The sequence below is a fragment of the Leopardus geoffroyi genome, chromosome A2 (assembly GCF_018350155.1).
Source record: "Leopardus geoffroyi isolate Oge1 chromosome A2, O.geoffroyi_Oge1_pat1.0, whole genome shotgun sequence".
In the NCBI taxonomy this organism is placed as follows: Eukaryota; Metazoa; Chordata; class Mammalia; order Carnivora; family Felidae; genus Leopardus; species Leopardus geoffroyi.
In genome coordinates this window covers 119,316,614-119,338,502 of record NC_059331.1, presented here as the reverse complement: position 1 = coordinate 119,338,502, position 21,889 = coordinate 119,316,614, and the positions used below count along the sequence as shown (strand labels likewise).

At 56.2% G+C, this 21,889-nt stretch overlaps 1 protein-coding gene and 1 long non-coding RNA gene across 2 annotated transcripts; one reads left to right on the top strand and one right to left on the bottom strand.

Annotated features, from left to right (window-relative positions):
• Positions 1-8,465: 8,465 nt before the first annotated feature.
• Positions 8,466-13,364, bottom strand: EVX1 (even-skipped homeobox 1). The gene is made up of 3 exons (XM_045495165.1): positions 12,931-13,364; positions 11,078-11,325; positions 8,466-10,456 (listed from the first exon to the last, which is right to left on the bottom strand). Exons 1-3 carry the CDS (start codon positions 13,355-13,357, stop codon positions 9,917-9,919), a joined length of 1,215 nt encoding a protein of 404 aa, XP_045351121.1. The 5' UTR covers positions 13,358-13,364; the 3' UTR covers positions 8,466-9,916.
• LOC123606613 lies at positions 11,244-16,334 on the top strand. The gene is made up of 5 exons (XR_006716386.1): positions 11,244-12,438; positions 13,661-13,926; positions 14,423-14,460; positions 14,583-14,693; positions 16,041-16,334. It is a non-coding gene; the product is annotated as an uncharacterized LOC123606613 (long non-coding RNA).
• Positions 16,335-21,889: the final 5,555 nt, after the last annotated feature.

Genomic DNA, 21,889 nt, shown 5'->3' with positions numbered 1-21,889 from the left:
AAAAGCAGTGGTGGAATGTCACTTCTTTTTTTTTAATTTTTTTTTTTTTTTTTTTTTTTTTTTTACATTTTATTTACTTTTGAGAGACAGAGAGAGACAGAGCACAAGTGGGGGAGGCACAGAGAGAGAATGAGACGCAGAATCCAAAGCAGGCTCCAGGCTGGGAGCTGTCAGCACAGAGCCCGACACGGGGCTCGAACTCACAAACTGTGAGATCATGACCTGAGCCGAAGTCGGATGCTCAACCAAGTGAGTCACCCAGGTGACCCAGTGGAATGTTACTTCTAAGATTAGGTAACGGAAAGACTATGGTTTCTGTCTAGGCAGTGTGATCTCTCTCTATGTCTCTATCTCTATCTCTATCTCTATCTCTATCTCTACCTCTCAAGTATGCATGTGCTGCCTGGCTTATTCATTCGGGAAAAGCCTGAGGCCATGTTGTGAGCTACCCTATGGAGAGGTCCACACTGCAAGGAACTGAAATAAGCTCATAACCAACAGTCAGTGAAGAATTAAGGCCTTCAGTCAAACAATCCACCAGCAACAAGCAGAATCCTGCCAACAACCACGCCAGTGAAGTTGGAAGCAGATGCTCCCACCCACCCCAGTTGAGCTCTTAGATGAGACCACAGCCCCAGTGGGCTGACTTTAAGCCAGAGATACCCCGTTAAAATTGTAAAAAGATTTCCACCCACAGAAATTGAGATGATGTTTATTGATTTAAGCTGCTAAACTCTGGGGTGATAGCAACAGATAACTACAACAGGCCTAAGATTGTCATCTCCATTTCGAAAATGAAGGAACGATGTGTCAGGGAGACTAAGAAACTTTCAATGATATGAGCCTGTCAGTGGCAGACTGGGGATTCGAACCCAGAAACCCTGGTTCCAGAATCTGTGCTTTTGAGATGCTTGAATGGTTTATGTTTTAATAAATAGATGTCAAAATGCTTATATTTTATATTTTGTACAATGTGAAACTACTGATACTGACAATGTACAGGCTCTAAATCAAGTAACATATGAGTTGGCTTTTGCCAGGGTCTCTGACAAGGAAGTGTATTTCCTACCATAAAATCAGTTGGCATCACTAATGAGTTCTTCTCAAGCAAGGTAAAAATTCGTTGTAATAGGTTACAAACACAATCAAAGCCACACCAGTGCCAAATCGGAGGAGAACAAAGACATTGTATGAACCTAAGTCTGGTATTGGCCATATTGTAGGTGTTTAATAAATATTTATGGATTCATTCATTGGGCTAAACTGCTCATTGAATGTCCACCAAAGAAATTGGAGATTAAATGTTTGGAAGGCAGAGTGGCATTGCAGTCTTTAAAAATAGACACACAGGTCCATCCTGCCTCTTATACTACCCTTATCTAATGCATGGAAAGCATAAAACAGTGAATGGCACGTGACGAGTATTCAATAAATGTTAGCTCTTCAACCTTACTGCCTAGCACCACAAGTCTGCTCTCTGGACTTTCTAAGGGTCGGCAGAGAAATGTAGGAGCCACAATTACTGCTGATCTGAAGAAAAATCTGAGTGAAGTATTCACCACCACCCCCCCACCTTCCTTGAGCCCCAATACCCATCAACCAGGAGCTTGAAGAGTTCCAACCTAGCAGCTGAGTTCCCTGTTTGGTGCATTCAAAAAGTGAAGCGTTTGGGGGATGGAAGTCTAACTATATAAGTAGAAAACTGGGAATATTAGATGCATGAGTCGCAGGTCTTCTACTCAACTTCAGCGATTCTTTACTTTTTGTTCACTGTCAAATCACCAAGGACTCCAGGAGAGGACCTTCTGTCCATCAGGGAACTACTTCCGGGGGTGCCTGGGTGGCTCAATCGACTTCCTCTCAGGTCATGATCTCGGGATCGGTGAGCCCTGCTTCCGGCTCTGTGCTGACAGCTCAGAGCCTGGAACCTGCTTCAGATTCTGTGTCTCCCTCTCTCTCTGCCCTTCCCCCACCCACACTCTGTGTCTCTCTGTCTCAAAAATAATAACTGTTAAAATTTTTTCACTTTTTTTTCTTAATTTTTTTTTCAACGTTTATTTATTTTTGGGACAGAGAGAGACAGAGCATGAACGGGGGAGGGGCAGAGAGAGAGGGAGACACAGAAAGGGAAACAGGCTCCAGGCTCTGAGCCGTCAGCCCAGAGCCCGACGCGGGGCTCGAACTCACGGACCGCGAGATCGCGACCTGGCTGAAGTCGGACGCTTAACCGACTGCGCCACCCAGGCGCCCCAAAATTTTTTAACTTTAAAAAGGAATTACCTCTGTATTTAATTATCCTCACTGACCTTCTTGCCATCTCAACAAGACCCATGCGTCTTTCACTGATTCCTCTTCCCCCACTCTACAGTTTCTCTCCCCTACACGAACACACACCTATTTTACTCTCACTGCCAAGTTCTTTCTTCCTCGTCTTCCTTTACAAAATATTACATTGGGGAATGACCTACACATGAATATACACGTTGACATTCTGCTTTCACAGTTTAAAAATACATACCGCACAGCGGCACATAGCACACCCTCAAATATTTGCTGAATAAAATCCTCCTTGACTGAATTCCCCCAGGCTGGACAGAGACAGTATCTGACAAGGTGTTCAGTTCCCTAACACTGGTGAGAGCTACCGGAAAGAGAAAGAAAGATTATACATCCTCTCTATCAAGCCCTAGCTCCTGTCTATCCTACACGGGAGGAAAATGAAGCTAGGAAAATAATGTAATCCAGATGACGCAGCTGTTTACGAACAGAGCCCAAGCTAGAAGCCTCATCATCGGTCTTCCAATCCAGCGCTATTCGCATGTGGGTACCAACGCCCCTAACTTCCCAAGGGTATGACTTTGTCCGGCCTCAAAGGGGGGCCCTGGGTTCAGCCCCAGGCCTCCACTTCCGACCTCAGGCACACTCCTGGCGGGGTCTGACATCCACACTTCATTAGGGCTGGCTCCTACGTGGATTTTCTATTCAGCGCATCAAGGGTGTGGGGCCTGTGCTGACTTTCTGCGGAACCATCCCGAAAAGGGGTCTCGACCTTCCCTTCTCCTCCACCCTGGGGCTATTTGCAGGCTATCATTCCCACCTTCCTCCAGGCTCCAGCCAGCCAGGCGGCTCTGGCACGGATCTCTGTGCAACTGGCTCCCAGCGCCTTGATGAGGCGTGTTTAATCTTCCACCCGGATTATTTAACCTCCGCATCCTTGTTAACAAACAGCCATTATTAACGAGATGAGAGACCACATGGGGTGGGCTTCTACAGACAATGCGCGCTCCCTTGGCCTTTCCGCAAGCAAATTCATAATCCTCGGCGACTCGGCCGCCCCAGCCCTCCTGCCAGGCCTGAGAGGGAGTCGGGAAATAGTAGGAAGCGGGTGATCGGGACCCTTATCCACGACCCCCTGCGCCTGCAGGGTCCGGGGTCTGCAAGATGGAACTGTACCTCTCGCTTCCTTCCCTGCCTCCCTCGCTCGCTCGCTCGCTCTCCCAAGGGACTGCTACAGTGCGTTATAAATTTTACCTTTCCAGTGTGCAGGAGAGGCGAGAAGAGGCTGTGTCCCAGCTCCGGGCCGGCCTGTCCCCGAGGACACCAATTAAAGGCACTAATTGGACAGCAATACATCAAAGTCGCTCCCGGGAGTGGGTCCTCAGAGCGCCAGGAATCCATTAGTTGGGCTTTTGTTTCAAAACAGAGAAATACAGAGGAAGAGAAAAAAACAAAAAAAACAAAAAACAAAAAACACCTCGACGCGGATGGGAGTGGCGCGTGTGCTGTACCGCATAGACTCCGCTCTGTGTTCTCTGGGAGCCTCTCTCTCCTCTCTTACTCCAGGCTCGGTACATCAAATGATCTTTCCCGCCTCTCTGTTCCGACCCGCCTCACTTCCATCCCCAAAGAGCGCCGCCTAGAAAGGTCCTCTCTTCCTCGGACCCGCATGCAAACAGGGCCCGTGTAGACGCTGCCCCGTTATACCTAAGCGAGCCTGTACCGATTCCGGAAGAACCAATTCACCTCCCCGCGCACCTTGTTCTGGGTCTTTGCCTAACCCTGGTGAGGAAGGGGAGGCAGACACCTCGGGGAGGCCCATGTCGCCTCGAAGTCGGCTGCACTGGGCTGTCACGAGGCGCCGGGACGCCCGCGGGAGGGGGACGACGCAGGGGGACTGGGCTCACCGGGAGGGGTTACATCAGGATGCGGGGAGGGGCGCTTCGATGGGGGGAGGAAAGGGCGCTACTTTGGAGAATTTGGACGCTGCTCACATGCCGGAGGGCACCCAGAGAAGCCGGCCAGGGTGGGCCCCAGGTCCCCGAAGGAGGCGAAGTGACCCCAGGTGTCTAGGGACCGCAACGATGAGGGGCCCAGCGGCAATGGGGGCCCCTCCCCGGCGTCGGCTCAGAAAGAGGCTGGGCTTCCAGAGTCCGGAGCCCCGCGAGCCCCGCAAGGCCGTCGGACCTGTGCGCGACGAACGCAGACCCGGGCTGAATCTGGCGAGCCCCCAGCACAAAGTGGCATGCCCCGGGGTCGGCGTCCTCGGGGCGCAGTGACTCGACCTGCCTGACCCGGGTCGCACCCGGCAGCCGCCTGGGCCGGGGAGGCGGGAACCTCGCCCAGGGCCGGGGCTCCGAGGGCCATGCTGCGGTTTTCCGCCGGCCCTGCAGCGGGCGAGGGCGAAGGCGAGGCCGGCCCGGGTGGGTACGGCAGCCAGGGCGCGGGATGGAGCCACCGGACTCGGCCTCACCTGGACCGAGGGGAGGCCAGACGCCGAGCCCCGAGCGCCCCGCATCCTGCGGGGGCCGCGCCCGCTCCCTTCCCTCAAGGAGCCAGATTGGAATGGCTGCTTTTGATGCCATTTGTTACCAACCCCGGCATTTGTTTTCCATTTTATAAACGCTTCTCTTTAAGTAATTGTCCCTGTTAACAGCGTATACCTTTCAGCAGCCTCCGCTGCGCTATAAATAATCCCGATGAAGATGCAAGGATATGACTTTCACAAGATTGGACAATTGATTCAATCTGTGACCCGCGATCGCGAATAATATTGGAAGGCTATTTAAACAGATGAAGGCCTAAATTGTCTTGCTTGTATCTGAATTAATTTCTCATTCATCATCATTATGAAGTGATTGGTCTATTCAAGCTCTTCAGCCTGCTGGAACGGAGCGGGATTTAAATGAGATTGTAACACAATTTAAATGCTTGCCGACTTTAACGAGGCCAATTGAGCAGCTGCAATAAATACAAATATTTTTCTAAACAGCCTTGTTTTAAATAATTACTTAATGCTTTCATGTTATTTTTAAGTGGCAATCTTTCTCTCTTTCCTACCCCTGCTCAGAATATCACATACTTATTTGCTGAGAAGGCGATTTTCGAAAGGACTTTATGTCTCTGTTTGCTTTGTAGAAGGTAGCATGCCTTTTGTGGTTGGCTTTTTTTTTTTTTTTCACTCAGGGTCAACATTTCGGGGTCCCACAGCTGGCACACATGGTGAACCGCACCTTGGTTTCCCTCTGCTGCAGTCGGATGTGTTTGCCCTGGCAGAGCCTGGGAGAAGCTGAGTGATGGAAGAAATTTGCCCTTCGGACCAAGTCATTTATCCAGACGGGTTTAGCTGGATCTTGCAAACGAATCCAAGCGGCTGAACTTACGGATGACACCCCGAAGAGTGGTATCGCTTCTGACTTGTTCTGATGACCGTCATCATCTCGAACAAATCAGAATTCCAGCATATCTCAAAGGTGTCCCTTAGGAAGTTCAATCTGCCAGCAGTTTGGTTCCCGTGCAAGTCGACCGGAGTGGGTGGAGGAAGGCTGAGAATTTCTTTGTTTAGGGAATAGGCACAGAAAGAGAACGTGGCTACAAAGGTTGGTTGGGGTGGAGTAATTAAAAGAAATACACCCCCCCTTTTTTTTTTGCCCCAACCTCCTTTTCCTCCCCCTACTCCCTCTCTCACTCTGGGGAGATGATGCAAGAAGAAGATGCTGAGAAGGAAAACCTCTTCCCACTTTGAGAATGCCATCCTCAACAACCCTCTGCCGTGACACCCACGCTCTTCCATCGACATATGGCGGCGGGTGTTTCCTCAGTTGGGGAATAATGGAGGCAACCGAGCGGGAGAGGCCTGGGGAACAAAAGAATCTCTTAAACTTTCGCCAAAAGGCTGGGGTGGGGGGGTGGGAGACACGCGACCTGCCCCGGAGACCCAAGCTCCCATTTGCAGCGATCTGTCTAGGACCACATCCCTTTGGGAAGCCTAGGGTGAGGGAGGGTGCGTTCTGAATCACTTCTCTGTCTGCAACATCTGAGGTGTTAGGGTGCACGGTTAGTGGCTGGGAAGGCAGAGCCAATATGGTCACTAGAGAAACCATTCGTGGGACAGAACACACTGCGGGGGGGGGGGAGGGGTGCGATCAAACTGCGGGCCAGGAAAAAAAATGGGGACAAGGGTGGAGGAACCAAGTGATTTGCTCTGTAACTGGGCAATTTAATGCCAGAGTTAGGGAGCTGCTGGCCGGAATCATTTTGTCTTCGGAGGCTCTGCGGAGCTCATCCTCTTCATCCTGTTGTTTAAAATGAGCATTATCCCAAACATATGCAATGCAATCAGTTTGGTCACACTTACAAGAACACGCTTTAATAAGGCAATCAATCACACGCTAACAAGCCGGCGACGGCCGGCGCTGAGCGTGCACTCCGGCTGCGGGACGGCTGGTCTTGCCCGGCCCGGCGGACTGCGGCTGAGCGCTGGTCTGCTCTCCCAGATCCCGACGCCGCCGGGTCGCAAGGGGGTTGAGGAGCCCAGGGAAAGTGTGTGTGTGTCGGGAGTGAGGTGTCAGACTTTGCAGGGGTGACGGTGGACTCTGGGCCCCATAGCGGCGCGGGGGAGGGGAGGGGAAGCCCGAACTTGAAGCTCATAGCTGCATGGGACCCTAATAGCTGTGTGAGACCCAGAGCCTCCGTTTTCCCACCTGCAAAATGGGACCAAGATGGGGCAAAGCTAAGCAGAGGCTTTTAGACAGTTGAAAAAAAAATAATAATACCACGCCAACCCTGTTGTTTGGTTTAGCCTTCTTTTACAGACAAGGAGACTGAGGCTGTGGAGGGGCTGTGCCTTCTTCAGGGTCATCTCCCACCCTCCCCCACTTCCGCCAAAATGTAGGTATCAGGCCAGGGGCGGTTGTCAGGTGCAGGCGGGCAAAACCTGTTTTTAGGTGCAGGGGTGGAGAAGGGAGAGTGAGACGTGGTGCCTAAGCGCCAAACCGCAAACCTTGGCAAAAGGGAAATTTCATTATGAAGTAATGAGTAATTCCTCCTGGCAAGATGTATTGTTATATCTTCCACTTCAATTTGGAGGAAGAGAGGCTCAATTACCCAGAAAATACAGTCAATTAAAGGCTGCTGATTGGACACGAGGCCGGATCATCGATCTTGTACTTTCCAATATCGCTGCAGACACCTCATTTTCCCTCCCTATTAACTGAAAATACGCCTGGCATTACGGCAACCCGCAGCCCATTTACCTGTCGCAAGCAATCTGGGCCTGCCGCGAAGTAACCGCGAAATTTGCCCGAGTTTGGCACGGGGAGCTTCCCCGGGCTGCAGAGGTAGCTGCGAAAGGCTGGGGGTGGAGGAGGGAAGGGGAGGATACTGAAAACCTCAGCTCAAGGCTTTGCTTGGGAGGGCGGGAGGGTTTCTCCGGAACCCAAAGAGGGATGGAGGCCGATTGAGGGTTCCCCATCTGCCCACGGAGACACTGGCAGGGGACCCTTGAAGTCCACGCAATTCCGCGCTCCCAGTCTGCCCATGACGCCCATCTCTCCCCTGCGTGTCCGGGACTCAGAGGCAGCCATGGTGGCTCTCCTCCGGGGATGGAGGTTAGGGGTGAGGTGGCTGAGGGGGGCACCACCCCCTAGCCCTGACCAGGCCAGAACTCCATTCTGGGAGAGGACTTTCAGTTTGAGGAGCATTCAGACCCACCCTTGCCGACCCAGGAATCCGCCTCCCTCCTCTCCCTAAACCCTAAGGTGCAGACTCAGCTTGACCCAGCAAGCCCAGCTCGCTGTAATTCTCAAGCTCCGCCCTCACTGCCTCATTCACCTCTAACCTTCGGTTGGGGGTGGAAGCAGGATCCACAGAGACCTTAGTCCAGGGTCCCCTTTCCTCCAAAGTTTGGAGCAACTGGAGAAGAAACCATCGCAGGGGTGAGCCCCAGGTGGGCCAGTTCAGCATGGAAGGCCCCCAGTGTGCAGGGAATTAAGAAAACATGCACCTCGGGGCAGTCAGAGCCTGTCTTCTCCACCTCTATGCGATGTCCTGTCTCTGCCAGGGCCAGCAGAAGTTTGGGAGACTGTCTGCAGGTGCACGTCTTGGTTCCTTCTATACCTAAGCTTCTGGTGGCCGACCTAGCAATTCAAAAAGTCACTGCACTGCCTGCTGCCCCAAACATTAAAATGTTAAAGTGAGAATTATGTCCAGCTTTTATTGCAGTATGGTTAACAAATTGCAACAGCAGATTCTTCAGGCTTCGAAGGAAAACCAAACCGAATTCATTCCCTACTGGAAGAACCACTCCCTCCGTCAGGGTGAAGCTTGTTATTGAGGGGTACACGTTCTCCTAGCCCTCAAAAACTGGCTGCAGGAATGAGGGTGAGAGTGAGAGTGTGGGCGCAGCCCCCAAACAAAATCTGGTGAAGGGGAAGGGCAAGGTCCCCAGAAGGGGCGGAAGGCTTCTGCTAGTGTCTGAAAGCCAAGCCTCAGTGGCAGCTTGGGAGGAAAAGGAGAGGAAGAGGGACGTAAAATGCCAACTGTACCGGGAAGAGCCAGAAAGCTCTTGGTGAAGGGAAGGTGAACAGGCAAGGGCTTGAAATAGCCTCTAATTTGCTGGCAGATACTTAGTGAGGGAAGGAGACGAGGTCCCTGCTCCCTAAGCTCTTCCCTGGGCGCCTTGTTAACAGCTCAACTCTGGGCTCCGTGGCACGGTGATCATTATTATACATTCAGCATTCAAAAACCCTCCTCACACATATCACTTGCTAATCAGGGTGTGTATTGGGCCCAGGGAGAAGAGAGACTTGGTAGAAGCTGCCAAGAGGCCCTGAGGCCTCCGCAACGTCTCTGCCAATGCTAAATAAACAAAAAGTGGGGGTAGGACGGAGGTAGGAGGAGAGATGATGGAGCTGCAAGTTGAGAGATAGCAGGAAGCTAGGAGAGAGACACGAGATCAGGTGCTGGGAGATGCCAGAACAAGAAAATGTGTAACTGAGGCTCCAGGAAGGCAAGAGAGCCCCTAGGTTCCATGGGAGGGCCAGGATCTTCCGTGGTAGGAAATCACCCCTCCCACTCTCTCCCCTAGGCGGCTGGTGCATCGCCATCCACAAGCCCCTTGCCGTGCCTTGGAAAAGCTGGCAAAGATTCATCTCTACCTGCCCTGCATACACAGCATTTTGTTGGGAGAGACAGCAGTTTCCTTTCCAGTGCTTGGGCTTGGCCTTTGGGGGAAGGGGGTTCCCGGGTGAGGCAAGGGTGTGAGGTGGGGGTGTGAGGAGGGACTGAGGGGCTGGATATCGGTGGCTGCTGCTACTAAATTTGTTTGGCTTTGGAGCCATCGCCTCAACCCCCGTCCGGGGCACTGGGTCCGGTGAAAAACGGCTGAGGGGCCGCCCCAGAGGAAGGTCTCTCGGCCTCTGCCTCCCCTTCCCCACTCCTGATCCCCAAACGCGCCAGCCACTGCCGCTCCCCAGGCTTCCCGATCCTGGAGGCCGAGTCCCTCTGGTCCTTTTCGGCCCGCTTCTTTCCCCCTCGGTGCCCTGGGGGCAGGGAGGGGCGCTGGCTGAGTCCCCACGCGGGGGGGGGCGGGGGGGGGAGCCCACGGGCGTCCTGGAGCCGGCGGCCCGCGGGCAGCCCCTTATCTGGTGAGGGGCACCTCTTCTCTCTGGTCCAGCGCGACGGAGGAGGCCTTGCTGAGCACGGAGGGCGCGAAGGTGAGGAAGGAGTCCGAGCGGGAGGTGGAGGCACAGGTGAAGTCCGAAGCGGCGGCGGCGCGGGGCGCCAGCCCGTTGGCGGGGCCGCTGTGGCAGGCGAGGCAGGAGCAGGGCCCGCCGGCCGCCGCGCCCAGTCCGTGCGCCGGGCCGGGGTAGAGCGGCGGGTGGCGGAAGGCGCACAGCAGTTCGGGCCGCGGGTAGGGCTGCGACAGCACGCGGAAGGTGTCGAGCGGGCGCAGCGGGCCGCTGAAGGGCGAGGCGGCGGCGGACGCGGCGGACGCGGCGCCCAGGCCCACGGGCGAGTAGTAGGGCAGGGGCAGGTGCGACGGGAAGGGGTAGGGCAGGCCGCCCGCGGCCGCCGCGTGGCTCATCATGTACGTGTAGAAGGCGGGGTCGGCCGGGTGCGGCCACGTCATGGCCAGCCGCTGCCGCTTGTCCTTCATGCGCCGGTTCTGGAACCACACCTGGGGAGGAGAGGGGCAGGTTCGGCGGCTGCAGGGGCGCCGGCCCGGGCGCACGGAGCCCCAGGAGTCCTGCCCCCGCGGCGGGGGACGATGCGGGTGGCGCTGGGAAGAGCCGCGGCAGAGACCCTCTGGGCGGGGGCAGAGCCCGCCGCCACCACCTGGCGCTGGAATCCCCCGTGGAGAGGTTCAGGGAGTGGCTTCAGGATCTGTCCCTCCTTCCCTCTGCCAGGGCTCCCTGGAGGGCCAGCCCGGTGTGGACGCGCAAGTAGCCCGGTGGACTAAGGACTCTGCTGGTCTGAGGTCGCAGGCAGGGCTTCCCCAGAAACACCGCCCCTTCCAGCCGCTCTCCCTCGGGGCAAAGGCACCCCATCCCCGCTGTTTGTTTGGCTAGAAAAGGCAGAGAGTCTACCGCTAGCCAGCAGGTCCCGCCTAGGGTCTGTCGGGAAGGTGAAAGTGCACACACCTGGCGCCCGCAACCAGGCCTCGACACCCCCGGCCTAGCTGCCACGTGGGCAGGGAGACCCCAGGCTGTGATTCTTGGCCCAGGACTTAGGGAGTGGACAGTTGGTATTTACTTCCTGCTGAGTGGGCGCACTCCTTCTCCCCGGTCGGGGCGCATACCTTGATGGTGGTTTCCGGCAGGTTTAGGGCGGCGGCCAGCTCGCATCTCCGCGGCCTGGATACATAGTTCTCCCTGTAGAATTCCTTCTCCAGCCGGGCAATCTGCTCCCGGGTGAAGGCGGTACGGTATCGGCGCATCTGGTCACTGGCGCTGCAGGCCAGGGTGCCCTGCGAGCTGCCGCTGCTGTTGCTCTTGGGGGCCTCGCTGCCGCTGTTGGGACTGCTGGCCGGTGCCTCTGAGCTGGGCCCTGCATAGGGAGCCCAGAGCACATGCACACACAGAACACACAACAGACACACAAAACGCTGCTGATGTGGGGCTGTAGGCCCAGGGCATATATGAAAGGTGGGGGAGAAGGGGACACAGCCTCAGTTTCTGCCTCTGCTGGGGCCTGGGGGACTTTGAGAACAGGGAAGAGAGGTGGGGGGCGGGGGGGGGGGTGGCTCACCATCCAGACGATGGCAAAGCAGCCCTTAGGCCTGGCTGGGCTGCTGTCTGGGAGACCTCAGTCTTGAGGCCTGCTGGGTACAGAAGCCGCAACCACCCTGGCCCCTTGCCTTGCTTAGGGCACAGACTGGAAGCAGACCTCTGAGCTTTGTGCCCCCCTCCCCCCCCCCCCCCCCCGTTGGCAGGAGTGGGCAGTGTGCATATCTGCCGGGCAAGTTGAGATGCACCTTTGGTATTCGAGTGTTGTGAGCTCTGGGGTCTTCGTGCCTTGCAGGATGCAGTGCACAAACTGAGTTTCCTTGCTTTTGTGTGTGCCAGGCTGCCGGTGTAGGTGCGGGAATGTATACTAGGCTGCATGTGCATAGGAGTGTGTGCATGAATATCCTATCACCTTCATAGATTTGAGCGGCCCTTGGCTTGTTCTGAGGACATGCTGTGGTTAGGGAGTCTGGGTTGAATGGATAAGATGGTAATGAATGGACGTGGGTGTTCAACCAGATGTTGGCTGCCAAGGCCAGGGGGTGGTTTTCTGCCCTGCCATGGTCTTCCCATCTCCCCCCATAGCTCCGTGGAGGAGTCTGCTGCTGGGCTCTCCCTCCTACTAGCTTTCCACCCCTCTTTGGGAGACTCCCTTCTTGGCCACCTCCCCCACAAACTAGCCCCTCGTCAGGGAGGGGTTCTCCAGTTAAAGCAGCAGGACGGCACCCCTCCTTTTGGGTCTAACCCGAGGAAGGGTGGGGCTCCTGCCCCCCCGCAGCTCCTTTTTCCTTTGGGTGGAGAAGTGGGACTGGGAAGGAAAGGGGAATGGGGGAGGGCCAGAGCCCTGCCTTTTCAAATGCAACCGGAGACCAAAGGCAATTAGATCATTGGGACCATTTCCGACCTGGCGCCACCGAGCCCGGGAAGTGACAAGGTAATTTGGACCTCTGACCGACGTGCAAACTGGTCGGAGGGCCGCGGCACCCAGGCAGCCCCAGTCGGCCGCGGTTTTACGGTCCTTTATGGACTCTGGGCTTCCGCGCCTGGATGCGCCTTACACCCCGCCGGCCACAAACTGCCCCGACCCGCGTTTGATCTCGCCCACGCCGGGGGGAAGGTGTCTTCCCCAAGCAGTTGAAGCAGTACCACAAAACTCTGGGGGGTTGGGGTGCGCTTTGAACCCCCCTCAAGCCCAGGGCTTGCGTCTCCCTCCTCCCGAAAAGCACAGCTGTCACCCTCAGTCCCGCCAATGCCAGAGCACAGAAGGAGACCCCAGCCAGGGCGCAGATAGCTGGGGAGAGTTGCTCAGGTGGGTCCCCCCAGCCACCCTGCCCTGGGGGAAAGGAGTGTCTTCCTCCCCTCTGGAGCTGAAGTGGAAGGTGGGCGCGGTGGGAGGCCCGGGAAGAGAAGGGGGCGCGATGGCTACCTTTGCTGTGCTGGTACTCGGCGTTCGCCGTGGCGCAGTCCGGGGTGCAGCTCACCTCGATTTCTTCATAGAAATCCGACTCGGTGTCCGAGCTGCTAGGTTGCCCCTGGCCCGAGAGGCTGTCGGCGGAAGGGGCCGGAGGTCCGGGGCCAAGCACCGCAGCCCCGGCTGCCCGCGACTCGGCGCCCGGCCCGGGAGCGCTGCCTGCTAGTCCGTCGACCGGCTCCTCCTCCAGGCCTGCCCCGCCGCGCTCCCGGGCGGCCGGAGGACCGGCCCGCGGGCTCAGGCAACCACGGGGCACCATCTTCTCGGGCGGCTCGGGCAGCGGGCTGCCCACGGCTTCGGACAAATTGGAGACTCTCTTGCCAACCAGAGTACCAAGCTGACCCGCATCCAGAAACATAACCATGTCCTTTCGGCTCTCCATCCCGGGGCTCGCCGGAGGGGGTGGGGGAGGGAGTAAGCCCCAAGTGAGCTCCTAGCCCCCGTCTCCCTGGGTCCCCAGCGGTCCGACAGATCTTGGCTTCGGGAGGCAGACAGAGAAGCCAGGCGACTGGGCGGGCGCGGAGCGGCCGGAGCGCGATGTCGACGGTGACGGCGGTGGCGGCGGTGGGGAGCTGGGGTCACCTTGTGATGCGAGCGCTCCTCTGTGCCGCACCGCCTCTGGGAGGAAGCCCCATTGCCCTCTTCTTTCTAAGCTGTCATCCTCCTGCTGCAATCGTCATTACAGTACCGCTGGTGACGCCACTCGGCGAGCGCAAGTGGATAAATAGAAACGTCTGCCACAGCGAAGATGAAAGGAGACCCGCAGCTAATGGCTCGGCAGTGATGCGCCAGGTGTGGGCCTGGCTCGAATGGGGAGGAGAGTGTGAAAACAGAGAGATACACACACTGAGAGAGGGAGACACCCAAGCAGAGGGGATGCAAATGGAATTCTGCAGAAAGAAAAAGAAAGCTTAAGGCGCGCCGCGAGTTCCGCAGGAGCTGCGGGACTCGGTAATTGAATAAGCTTCTGTTGTGTGCGTGTGTGTGTGTGTGTGTGTGTGTGTTTTATTGTTGTTTTGGCTTTTGTTTTCTTAACTTGGTGCCTTGATCTAACATTTGATGAGAGAATCCATAACTGCATTTTAAAAGTGTGAAGGCCGGCTCACAAGCCTCGCTTCTCTCGTCCTTACAACTGCCTGTGCTGGCGGGCTAACTTCGCAGGGGCTCCAAAGTCTTTTTACAAGCTACCGAAAAACATATTCCCTCCTCCCACCGGTTGTCTGGAGAGTTTGAGCCCGGGGTATCCTTTTCTCTCTCTTCCTCCTCCCACCCCCCTACCCCCAGATGTCTCCTTCCTCCTGGAAACCAAAAGAGAACTTTGCTATTTTTCTTCCCCAAGGGGTAGGAGATAAATGTGCTAATGCTTTTTCTTTAAGGACCTGCTTTGGCTGCTGACTCCACATGCTTGCTGATTTTTTTTTTTTTTTAACTCCCCTTCCCCATCTAGGTGGCCTTAAGCTTTCCACAGCTCGGCTTGACCTCCAGGTGGCTATTCATAGAAGAAATCGTTTTCCCATTTGCTTGGGCCTCGCCTGCGCTTCAGGTATGTAGGGTGGGGAGAGGTTCTAAGAGTGGCCTTTTTTTTCTTTTCTTGCCCATATTTTAAGGTATTCGTTCAGAGTCAACGAATTCCTCTGGAAACAGGTTTTGCGAGTGAGGAGACACTAAGAAGTGCAGCCCCTACGGCGGCAGCAACGGAGGCTCCCAGCTGGGAGAAGGTGCTGTTCTCATCTAGAGACTGGGGGGCAGGGGAGGGGTTGAGAGTACCCCAGCACATGACATTGGGGTTCACAGAGCTTGGACTCCCAGGGTCCTCCCCAGGTCCTGCCTACAGGCTTCAGTGGCACTGGGGATAGAAGAAAGAGAAGTCACTGAAAATGCCCTGAAATATCAAGTGACTCGGGGTGCTCATAATCTTTGAGGGCAAAGGGGAACCTCCAAGGCAAGGTTGGGGGTAGTTTGTAGCGCTTGCTGTCTTTGGAAGCAGCCACAGGCTCCCTCTCTCAGGTCTGCCTCCAGGGAAGGTACACTGGAACCCATTAGGAAACTGACCCCTTGCCAGCTCTGAGCGAGTGTGTTGGGGCCAGGCGGGTGGGCAAGGGCTCTCCCCACTTTGCCAAGGGCAGGAGGCAGCCCTCTTCTCCACTGTCCTATCCCTCCAACCCTCCTTTACTCTGCCCCTTCTCCTTTCTCAGAGCTTCTGGTTAAGCAGCTAGGGCTGCCCCTGTACGACCCCCACCCCCACTTCTTCTCAGTGTCCCAAGACAAAGCTCCAGTTTCTGAGATTCTAAAGAAAAGTGTTATCACTATCTTTTTTTTTTTTTTTGTCTTCCTATTTTGCTTTCCTCCCTATTCTCTTTCTCAACTCTTCTCCCTCTTTCCCCTGCCTCTGTCTTTCTCTCTGTGGGTTTGTGGAGGTGGTGGAGAAAGCAAAGCTTTCAAGCAAGACAAAGTTCCCTCCTCACTCCTGCTTTCTACTTCCCCTGTTCAGTAAGAAGATGCTCATTCACCTCAGCTGGGGTTAGGGGCGGGGGGGGGGGGGGGGGGGAGAAGGTACGGGGATCCGAAAGGTAAGGTAATGTTGGCCTAAACATCTCCACTCCCTGGGACGCCTGAAGCAACCATCTGCTGAGCACTGCTAGATTAAAACTCCCAGGGAATATTCTAAAGGTGAGAGGAGCGACTGGGAGTGGGGATCAAATCCTAGAGCCTTTTGCCGCGTTGCAGAGTTGTCTTCGGATTCTGGTCGTGTGCCCTGCCCTGACCAGCCAGCAGCCAGAGCCTGAGGGAGCACCTGGCTTGTTCTCTGCTTCCTGTCAAAGTCGAGCCCGCGGCGCCTGTGTTCGAGCTGCCTCCGTTGGGCCCTTCCAACCTCGGGCCTGGGTCTCGCCCACCCTCTGCCCGCCCTGTGAGCCTGCCGCCTTCTCACAGCCTCTCCCGCTGCGCTCACCTCCTTGGGGCCAAGTCCTCTGAGGGACTCCAGTCTCCCCGCCCCGCCCCCAGCTTTGCATTCAATGGGAGTGCTCTGCGTTTGATCCTCTTTTCCTCTGGGTTTTTCCTGCGAGATGAAAGCCGAGTAGGATTGAAAGATCAAGAGGTACCCCTTGCGTCTCCTTCCTGGGTCCGGCCCACCCAAGCGGGGCTTCCCCCGCCGTCCCGGGGAGGAAGGAGGCTCCAGCCAGGGCTCAGCCTCTCCCGGATGGGGGGCATGCCTCCTCCGGGTTTCGGATCTGAAGCTTCTGGAACGCCCCCTCTGCCCCATCCCTCTCTGGACCTCTGCCTCCGCCCTTTCAAAGGATCAATTCCCCACCTCATCCCACCCCCTCCGTCCCCGGTCTCTAGGGGCCTATTGCGCCGTCGGGCGCAGGGAGGGAAAGCAAAAAAAAAAAAAAAAAAATGTTAACCAAATGTCACTTCTTCCAAATGCATCCTTTCATCAACATCAGATGAAGAGAGGTTGGAATTTTCACTAGAGGAAGAAAACACGAGGGGACTGAATAAGAACACTATTTCTGTTTAGTCTTTTTTTTTTTTTTTTTAGGGTGGGGAAGGGTTATTTTAATAGTGTGGTTATTACTGTATCAGGAAGGTTATTCCCGACGACACTGCCCAAGAAGCAAGGTAAATTCGCAGAGGGAGTCAAGTCCGCGGCCGCAGAGGCCTGGGAAACCCCATAAACGCAGAGAGGGGGTGATAGCAACCTAAGTGGCGTCCGTTTTCGGCCCCTACTGCTCCCTCTCTCCCTTCGGCAAGGACGACCCCCTCCCCCCACCCCCGTTGGCCTGCTGTCCCCTCCCCCGCTGGGGCGACGGGTTTAGGTCCCGCCGCCTCCTCTCCGATTGAAATTCTCGGGACTTCAAAAGCTTGAGGCTCCGCTTCCGCCCGGGCTGGGCTGGGCCGGGGGTGGGTGGGAACCCCGGGGAGGCGACGCTGAGATAAGATGCGCGGCTCGTGTTAAATGGAATCGGAAGCCGAGCTTGGGCCACCAGACGCGTTGATCCGCTGGAGCCGCTATGCTTCCCAAGAAAACCCCGCTCCGGAGAGCGGCGGCAGGGGGTGGGGAAATGCCTCAGTGGCCTTTGGACCCTGCTTGGGTGCGATGATCTGCGGCCCTGGGTACCTTCTCCAGCCAGGTGCGGGGACTCCCAGAGGCGAGTACACGTCCCGACTGAAAGGCAGGGGCGCAGGTTTCCGGGAACTGGTTTGGCTGCTTCGGTGCCAGCACAGTTTTGATCAGGAAAAAAATTGTTTGTGCTTCTCACTTTGGTAAAACGCAAGAACAAAGGGAGCTTCCTTTTAAACAATAAGCGTTGCCCGGCTGTCGTGGATATTGATCTTGGGCCCTTGTACGTCCTCCAGGCCCGTGTCGCGGGCGTGCACATCGAAGTTTTCGCGCGGCTGGGTCTCCGAGGCTGGGATCATAGGGGTGAGGAGACTTCTGAGGTTGGTCCCTGTCTTGTCCCTGGCAGCTGCCAACGCCCGTCTGGGAACGCCAAACCCAGAAGCACCGCCGTCCGGTGCCCCCCCCCCCTCCCCGCCAGGAGCAAGGTCTACTGGATCTCCGATGCCCAGAGACGTTCTCCCTGTGCCAGGAGATCACGCCTCCTCTACTTCCCCCAAACCCTTGCCCACCCACCCCATAGAGGGAGGCCCTGACACACTCACCTGCAGTGGGCACCACAGAACAGTCTCCTGCAGGGAGAACCTGCAGCTTCTGGAATTCTGGTTCGGATACGCTCCCCTTCTCTCCGTGCCTCCCAGAGCCAGGAGCCAAGAGCCCGGGACAGGAAACTGGATGCTTTCTGACCCTGACACTTCCTGCTCCTTAGATCCTTGGTGCCAGCCAGACCTACAGTGCCTCTTACACCTGTCAGCCCCAGGGTCCTATAGGCCCAAGCCCAGTGGCTTTCCCACCCTGAGCTTCAGACAAGTGCCTGAGCAGCCCACATTCCTACACCCACGACTTGCCCATCCCAGAGCCAGAGGACCCAGGGCAGTACTGGAGTACTTGAGGACTTCCTCAAGCTCAAGGCTTGCTTCTGCCTCAAGGCACCAACTGGAAGGGTTCATTTTTCCATGGAGGAGCAGTTCCCCAACATCCAAGCAACCAAAGCCCAGACACACCCTTCCTTCCTCTACCCTAGCAGGGATGGTATGTGTTTTTCCTTCACCATTACTCTTCAGACATTTGCTTGCATTATAAGCCCATTTCTCACTTAATCTACACAACACTCCTTTAAAAGTCCTCAACAGGCCACAGTTCCTTTTCTCCCACAGTGATCGGGTAACCAGCGGTCTTGACTCAAATGGCCAGGCACTAGACCAATTCTCCTTCCAAGGCTCTGTCCCTCCCTGGCTGGCAGGGATGCCTCAACACCCAACAGTGTCTTAACTGTCCATGAAGCCATCTTCCACAAACCTCCTGCCCCTTCTGGGATCTAGGTGGGTCCAGGGGCCCCTCAGAGAGGTTGCCCACCTGCCCTCAGTGGCAGAAGCCTCAGGGCCCACACACCTGGACTCTTTCTCACAGTGCCCCACCAATGATTTCCCAGGAGGGCAAAGAGAAACCCTATCTGGAAATCTGGGAACCCCCACATGATAAGAATAATCACTGTTTTAAGCATTTCAGCAGTATTGGCTCTTTCCGTCCTCACAATAGGCCCAAGGAAGACAGCATAAATCATCGCTATTTTGCAGCTGAGTCATCTGAAGGGGAGACAAGGCCCACATATAAGTGACAGAGTCAGGACTGAACTTCTGTCTATCCCTCTAGCTTCAAGTCCACACTCACAACACCCGGAGCTATCAGCAAATGCCAAGCATTGCATTTGGAGCCTCTCCTTTTCAAAGCTCCACTTGTGTCTTTTCGCCAAGCCCTTTCCCCTGCCTCACTCCCGGATGAATTCACTGGGGTTGGGAGAAGTGGGGGTGGGGGGTGGGGTACAACTAACCTCCGGCCACTCAATTTGAGCATGGAGAAGAGTAAAGAAAAAGATGGTACAAAACCATTTAGAAATGTATCCTGGAGGAGGCCTCCAGGTCTTGCCCTCTTTTAAGATGGGGATCAGAGGCTAGGTGGGGGGAATTGTGCAGGGGCCTGCAGGGAGGCTGGAGCCACCCTGAGGGGTTTGGGGTGGGAGAGCCTAACTGCCCTCCCCAAGCAGGGGGGAATTGTTTACAGGGTGTGAGTTCCAAAATATCAGGAAGATAATCACAGCAAGTGATTCTGGAGACCCTAAGAGACAAAATCCAGTCACTCTTTGACCATAGCAATCCAAGGCCCTGAGCCTCTATCTGAAAACGGGCAGACTCACCAGAGTTATCCTCGCCTGCTTTAGCCTCTTGGGAGTCATGGCCCCTTCGCATATCTGGCAAACGTCTCCCCAGAAAAATGCACCGAAGCGTTAAAGTTAGCCTTCAGCTTCTAAGATTCCTGTACCCACAATAGCCCCACCCCAACCACCAAACCCCAGGCACAATCACCAAATCCCTTTGTGGTTTTACCAGGGTGTTTTCCCTGACAAGGCAGCTGCCTCCCTCGAACTGTCCTCCAGATTGATTGGCCCCAGGGACAAAACCTGAGGGTATGGCCAGGCCTCTCCACACCGCATCTGGCCTCAGCATATTGGTCAAGCTTTGCACATGCTTCCATTCAAAACCTAGTCACTGGAGGTGCATGCTGGGAAAGAGAATGGCCAGGCTGGGGCTTGGCTTGGCCTAAGGAGCCCCGGCGGGGGGGGGGGGGGGGGGGGGGGGGGAATCTGCAGTGCAGGGAATTGGCCGATTATTATCATCAGGGAGTCCTGTTCACCAAGGGTTCCTTTTCCCTGGGGAGGGGCAGGGAGTGAGCAGGTTTTCAGTTTTTGTTTTTTTAATAGATTTTGTCCAGGCACAAATCCTTTCCAAGCCCTGGACTGCCCAAAGGCCAGATAAGCCTGAAAACTCTGCCCCTTCCCCAGTAGTGTGCTTCCCACTCTCACCCCGGCTCAGGAAGAGGGAACCGGCCCATTGCGGTCCGGTCAGGGTGGTCCAACCAGGGGACCCGGGAGCCGGATCCGGGTAGAGTCGTTACTCAGTGGAATCGCTCTTCTACGACTCAATTAGCCCTGAATGGCCCTAATCCTCCCTCCCGGGGGCAGGTTTCTTTGCGTGAGTGATTCTGTGTGCTGCCCGACCGTGTGTCTGTCTCTCCTGTTTCCCGGGCCGAGGAGGCAGCACCCCCTTCCTCTCTCCCCACTGGGCCTTGCCCGGCCAGGAGACGCGGTGGCGCCGGCCTGCAAACGGAGTAGTTGGTCTCCCAGTGTAGGGGGTAGGAGAACCGCCCCCAGGCGAGGAAGTCCAACCGGTTGGGCGGGCTAAGCCTCGCCCTCCAGCGAAATGGAAAAACCCTTGTGTGAAGAGTGCTGGGGACTGATTTTTATAAAGCCCTCTCCTGACCCGGACCAGTTCCATTCCTCCTACTGGAGCTTCGCAGATCCCTGATGGGGTACAGTTCCTGGCGTTGTGCAGCGGCGAAACTGACTCTTAGAAAGGTTGAGGAACTTGCCCAGGGTCACACAGCTGGGGAGTGGTCGAGCTAGGATTTTAACCCAAGTCGTCCGGCCTCCAAAAGCCAGATTCTCTCCGACGTTAGCGCCGCGCCCCCAGGGCGGAGGACTGCGTTCCCTAACACCGCAGACACAACTCAGGTGCCTTGGGTGTGATTGAAAGACGCGAAAGCAGGCCACCCATCTCTGGCTGATGGGTGGCTGCGCCTGCAGCCCCCGCAGAGGCTGAGCGTCGGCGGGAGCCGCTCGGGCTGTTACCGTAAGTCTCAGAGGAGCGGGGCACAACGGGAAAGGTAACGAAGAGCAGGACGTGCCGGAGGGCGCCGCGACGTGGAGAGACTGCGTTCCCGGCTCAGAAGCCTGACCTTGAAGGAGTGAGGGTGCGCACGCGCCCGAGGCAGTGAGTTTCGGAGGGGAGGGTACTGGCTATTAGGGGCTCGTTGTAGTGAGGGGAGAGCAGGACGGATGTCAGCCCAGAGGACAGGGTGTCACCCGCCCAGGACTGGATTGCTCGCACAGGCTGGGTCCGGACGAATCCCAGTCCTTTCTGCTTCCCCACAGGGCCGTGCCAGGTGCGGCCTGGAGCCCCCAGAGAGTCCCTTTCTGGCCTCGAAGACGGTCGACCGCCCAATCCTGTCCCCACGGCCCCTTTCTGCGCCCTCCTCCCCTCCCCTTGCTGCGGCGGTGACAAAGCGCAGCTCCCGAATTGCTGTCTTGGTGCGCCCCCCACTGCCGACCGCCAGAGGCGGAAGTCGCGGTGCGTCCTCGCTGGCTGGGATCCCGCGACTCCACGAGGAGCAGGGACCCTCCCTGCTGCTCATCCCGGACAGCAGACTTCCGCTCCTTAGGGAGCCTCACCCCGCCCTAAGCGCCCGCCTTCTGAGCTTGACCCCAGGAAGAATGCATGGCGGTTCGGGGCCCGGTAGCCTGGGCTTCTAGGGATAGGTAATCCACCTTGCGGGGGTGAGGGGCTGGAGGGAGCGAACAGTGCTCAGTATCTTCCCTCTTCCTTTGAAGGGGCAGTGGAACCCACCCCCAACCTGTCTAGCTTGGTAGAAGTCAGGCCGTGTAGGGGGAAATGCCTTATAGATTCCCCGGGTCAGCCAGTATGATCAATCATGCTCCCAACACTTGTGTCGACTCTATTTGTCGTGGCCACAAAGCCCAGACATTGGGGAGCCCCTGGGACCACCCCGTCTCCACAGTCCTCAAACGATTCCTTTTTTTGAGTCTCACTTAGTTCTGAAGCCCATTTATAAACAGCATAGCCTCCTAGCACCTCTTCCCCCTTCCCTTTGGCAGTGTTTCTTGAAGTGTGGTCCCTGTGCCACCTGGGAACTTGTTAGAAATGTACATTCTCAGGGCAC

Coding starts and splice junctions, on each gene's coding strand:
- EVX1 (XM_045495165.1), bottom strand. CDS start 13,357: ATGGAGAGCCGAAAGGACATGGTTATGTTTCTGGATGCGGGTCAGCTT. Junction 11,326..12,930: donor CGAGTACCAGCACAGCAAAG/GTAGCCATCGCG, acceptor CTCCCTATGCAG/GGCCCAGCTCAGAGGCACCG. Junction 10,457..11,077: donor TGCCGGAAACCACCATCAAG/GTATGCGCCCCG, acceptor TCTCCTCCCCAG/GTGTGGTTCCAGAACCGGCG.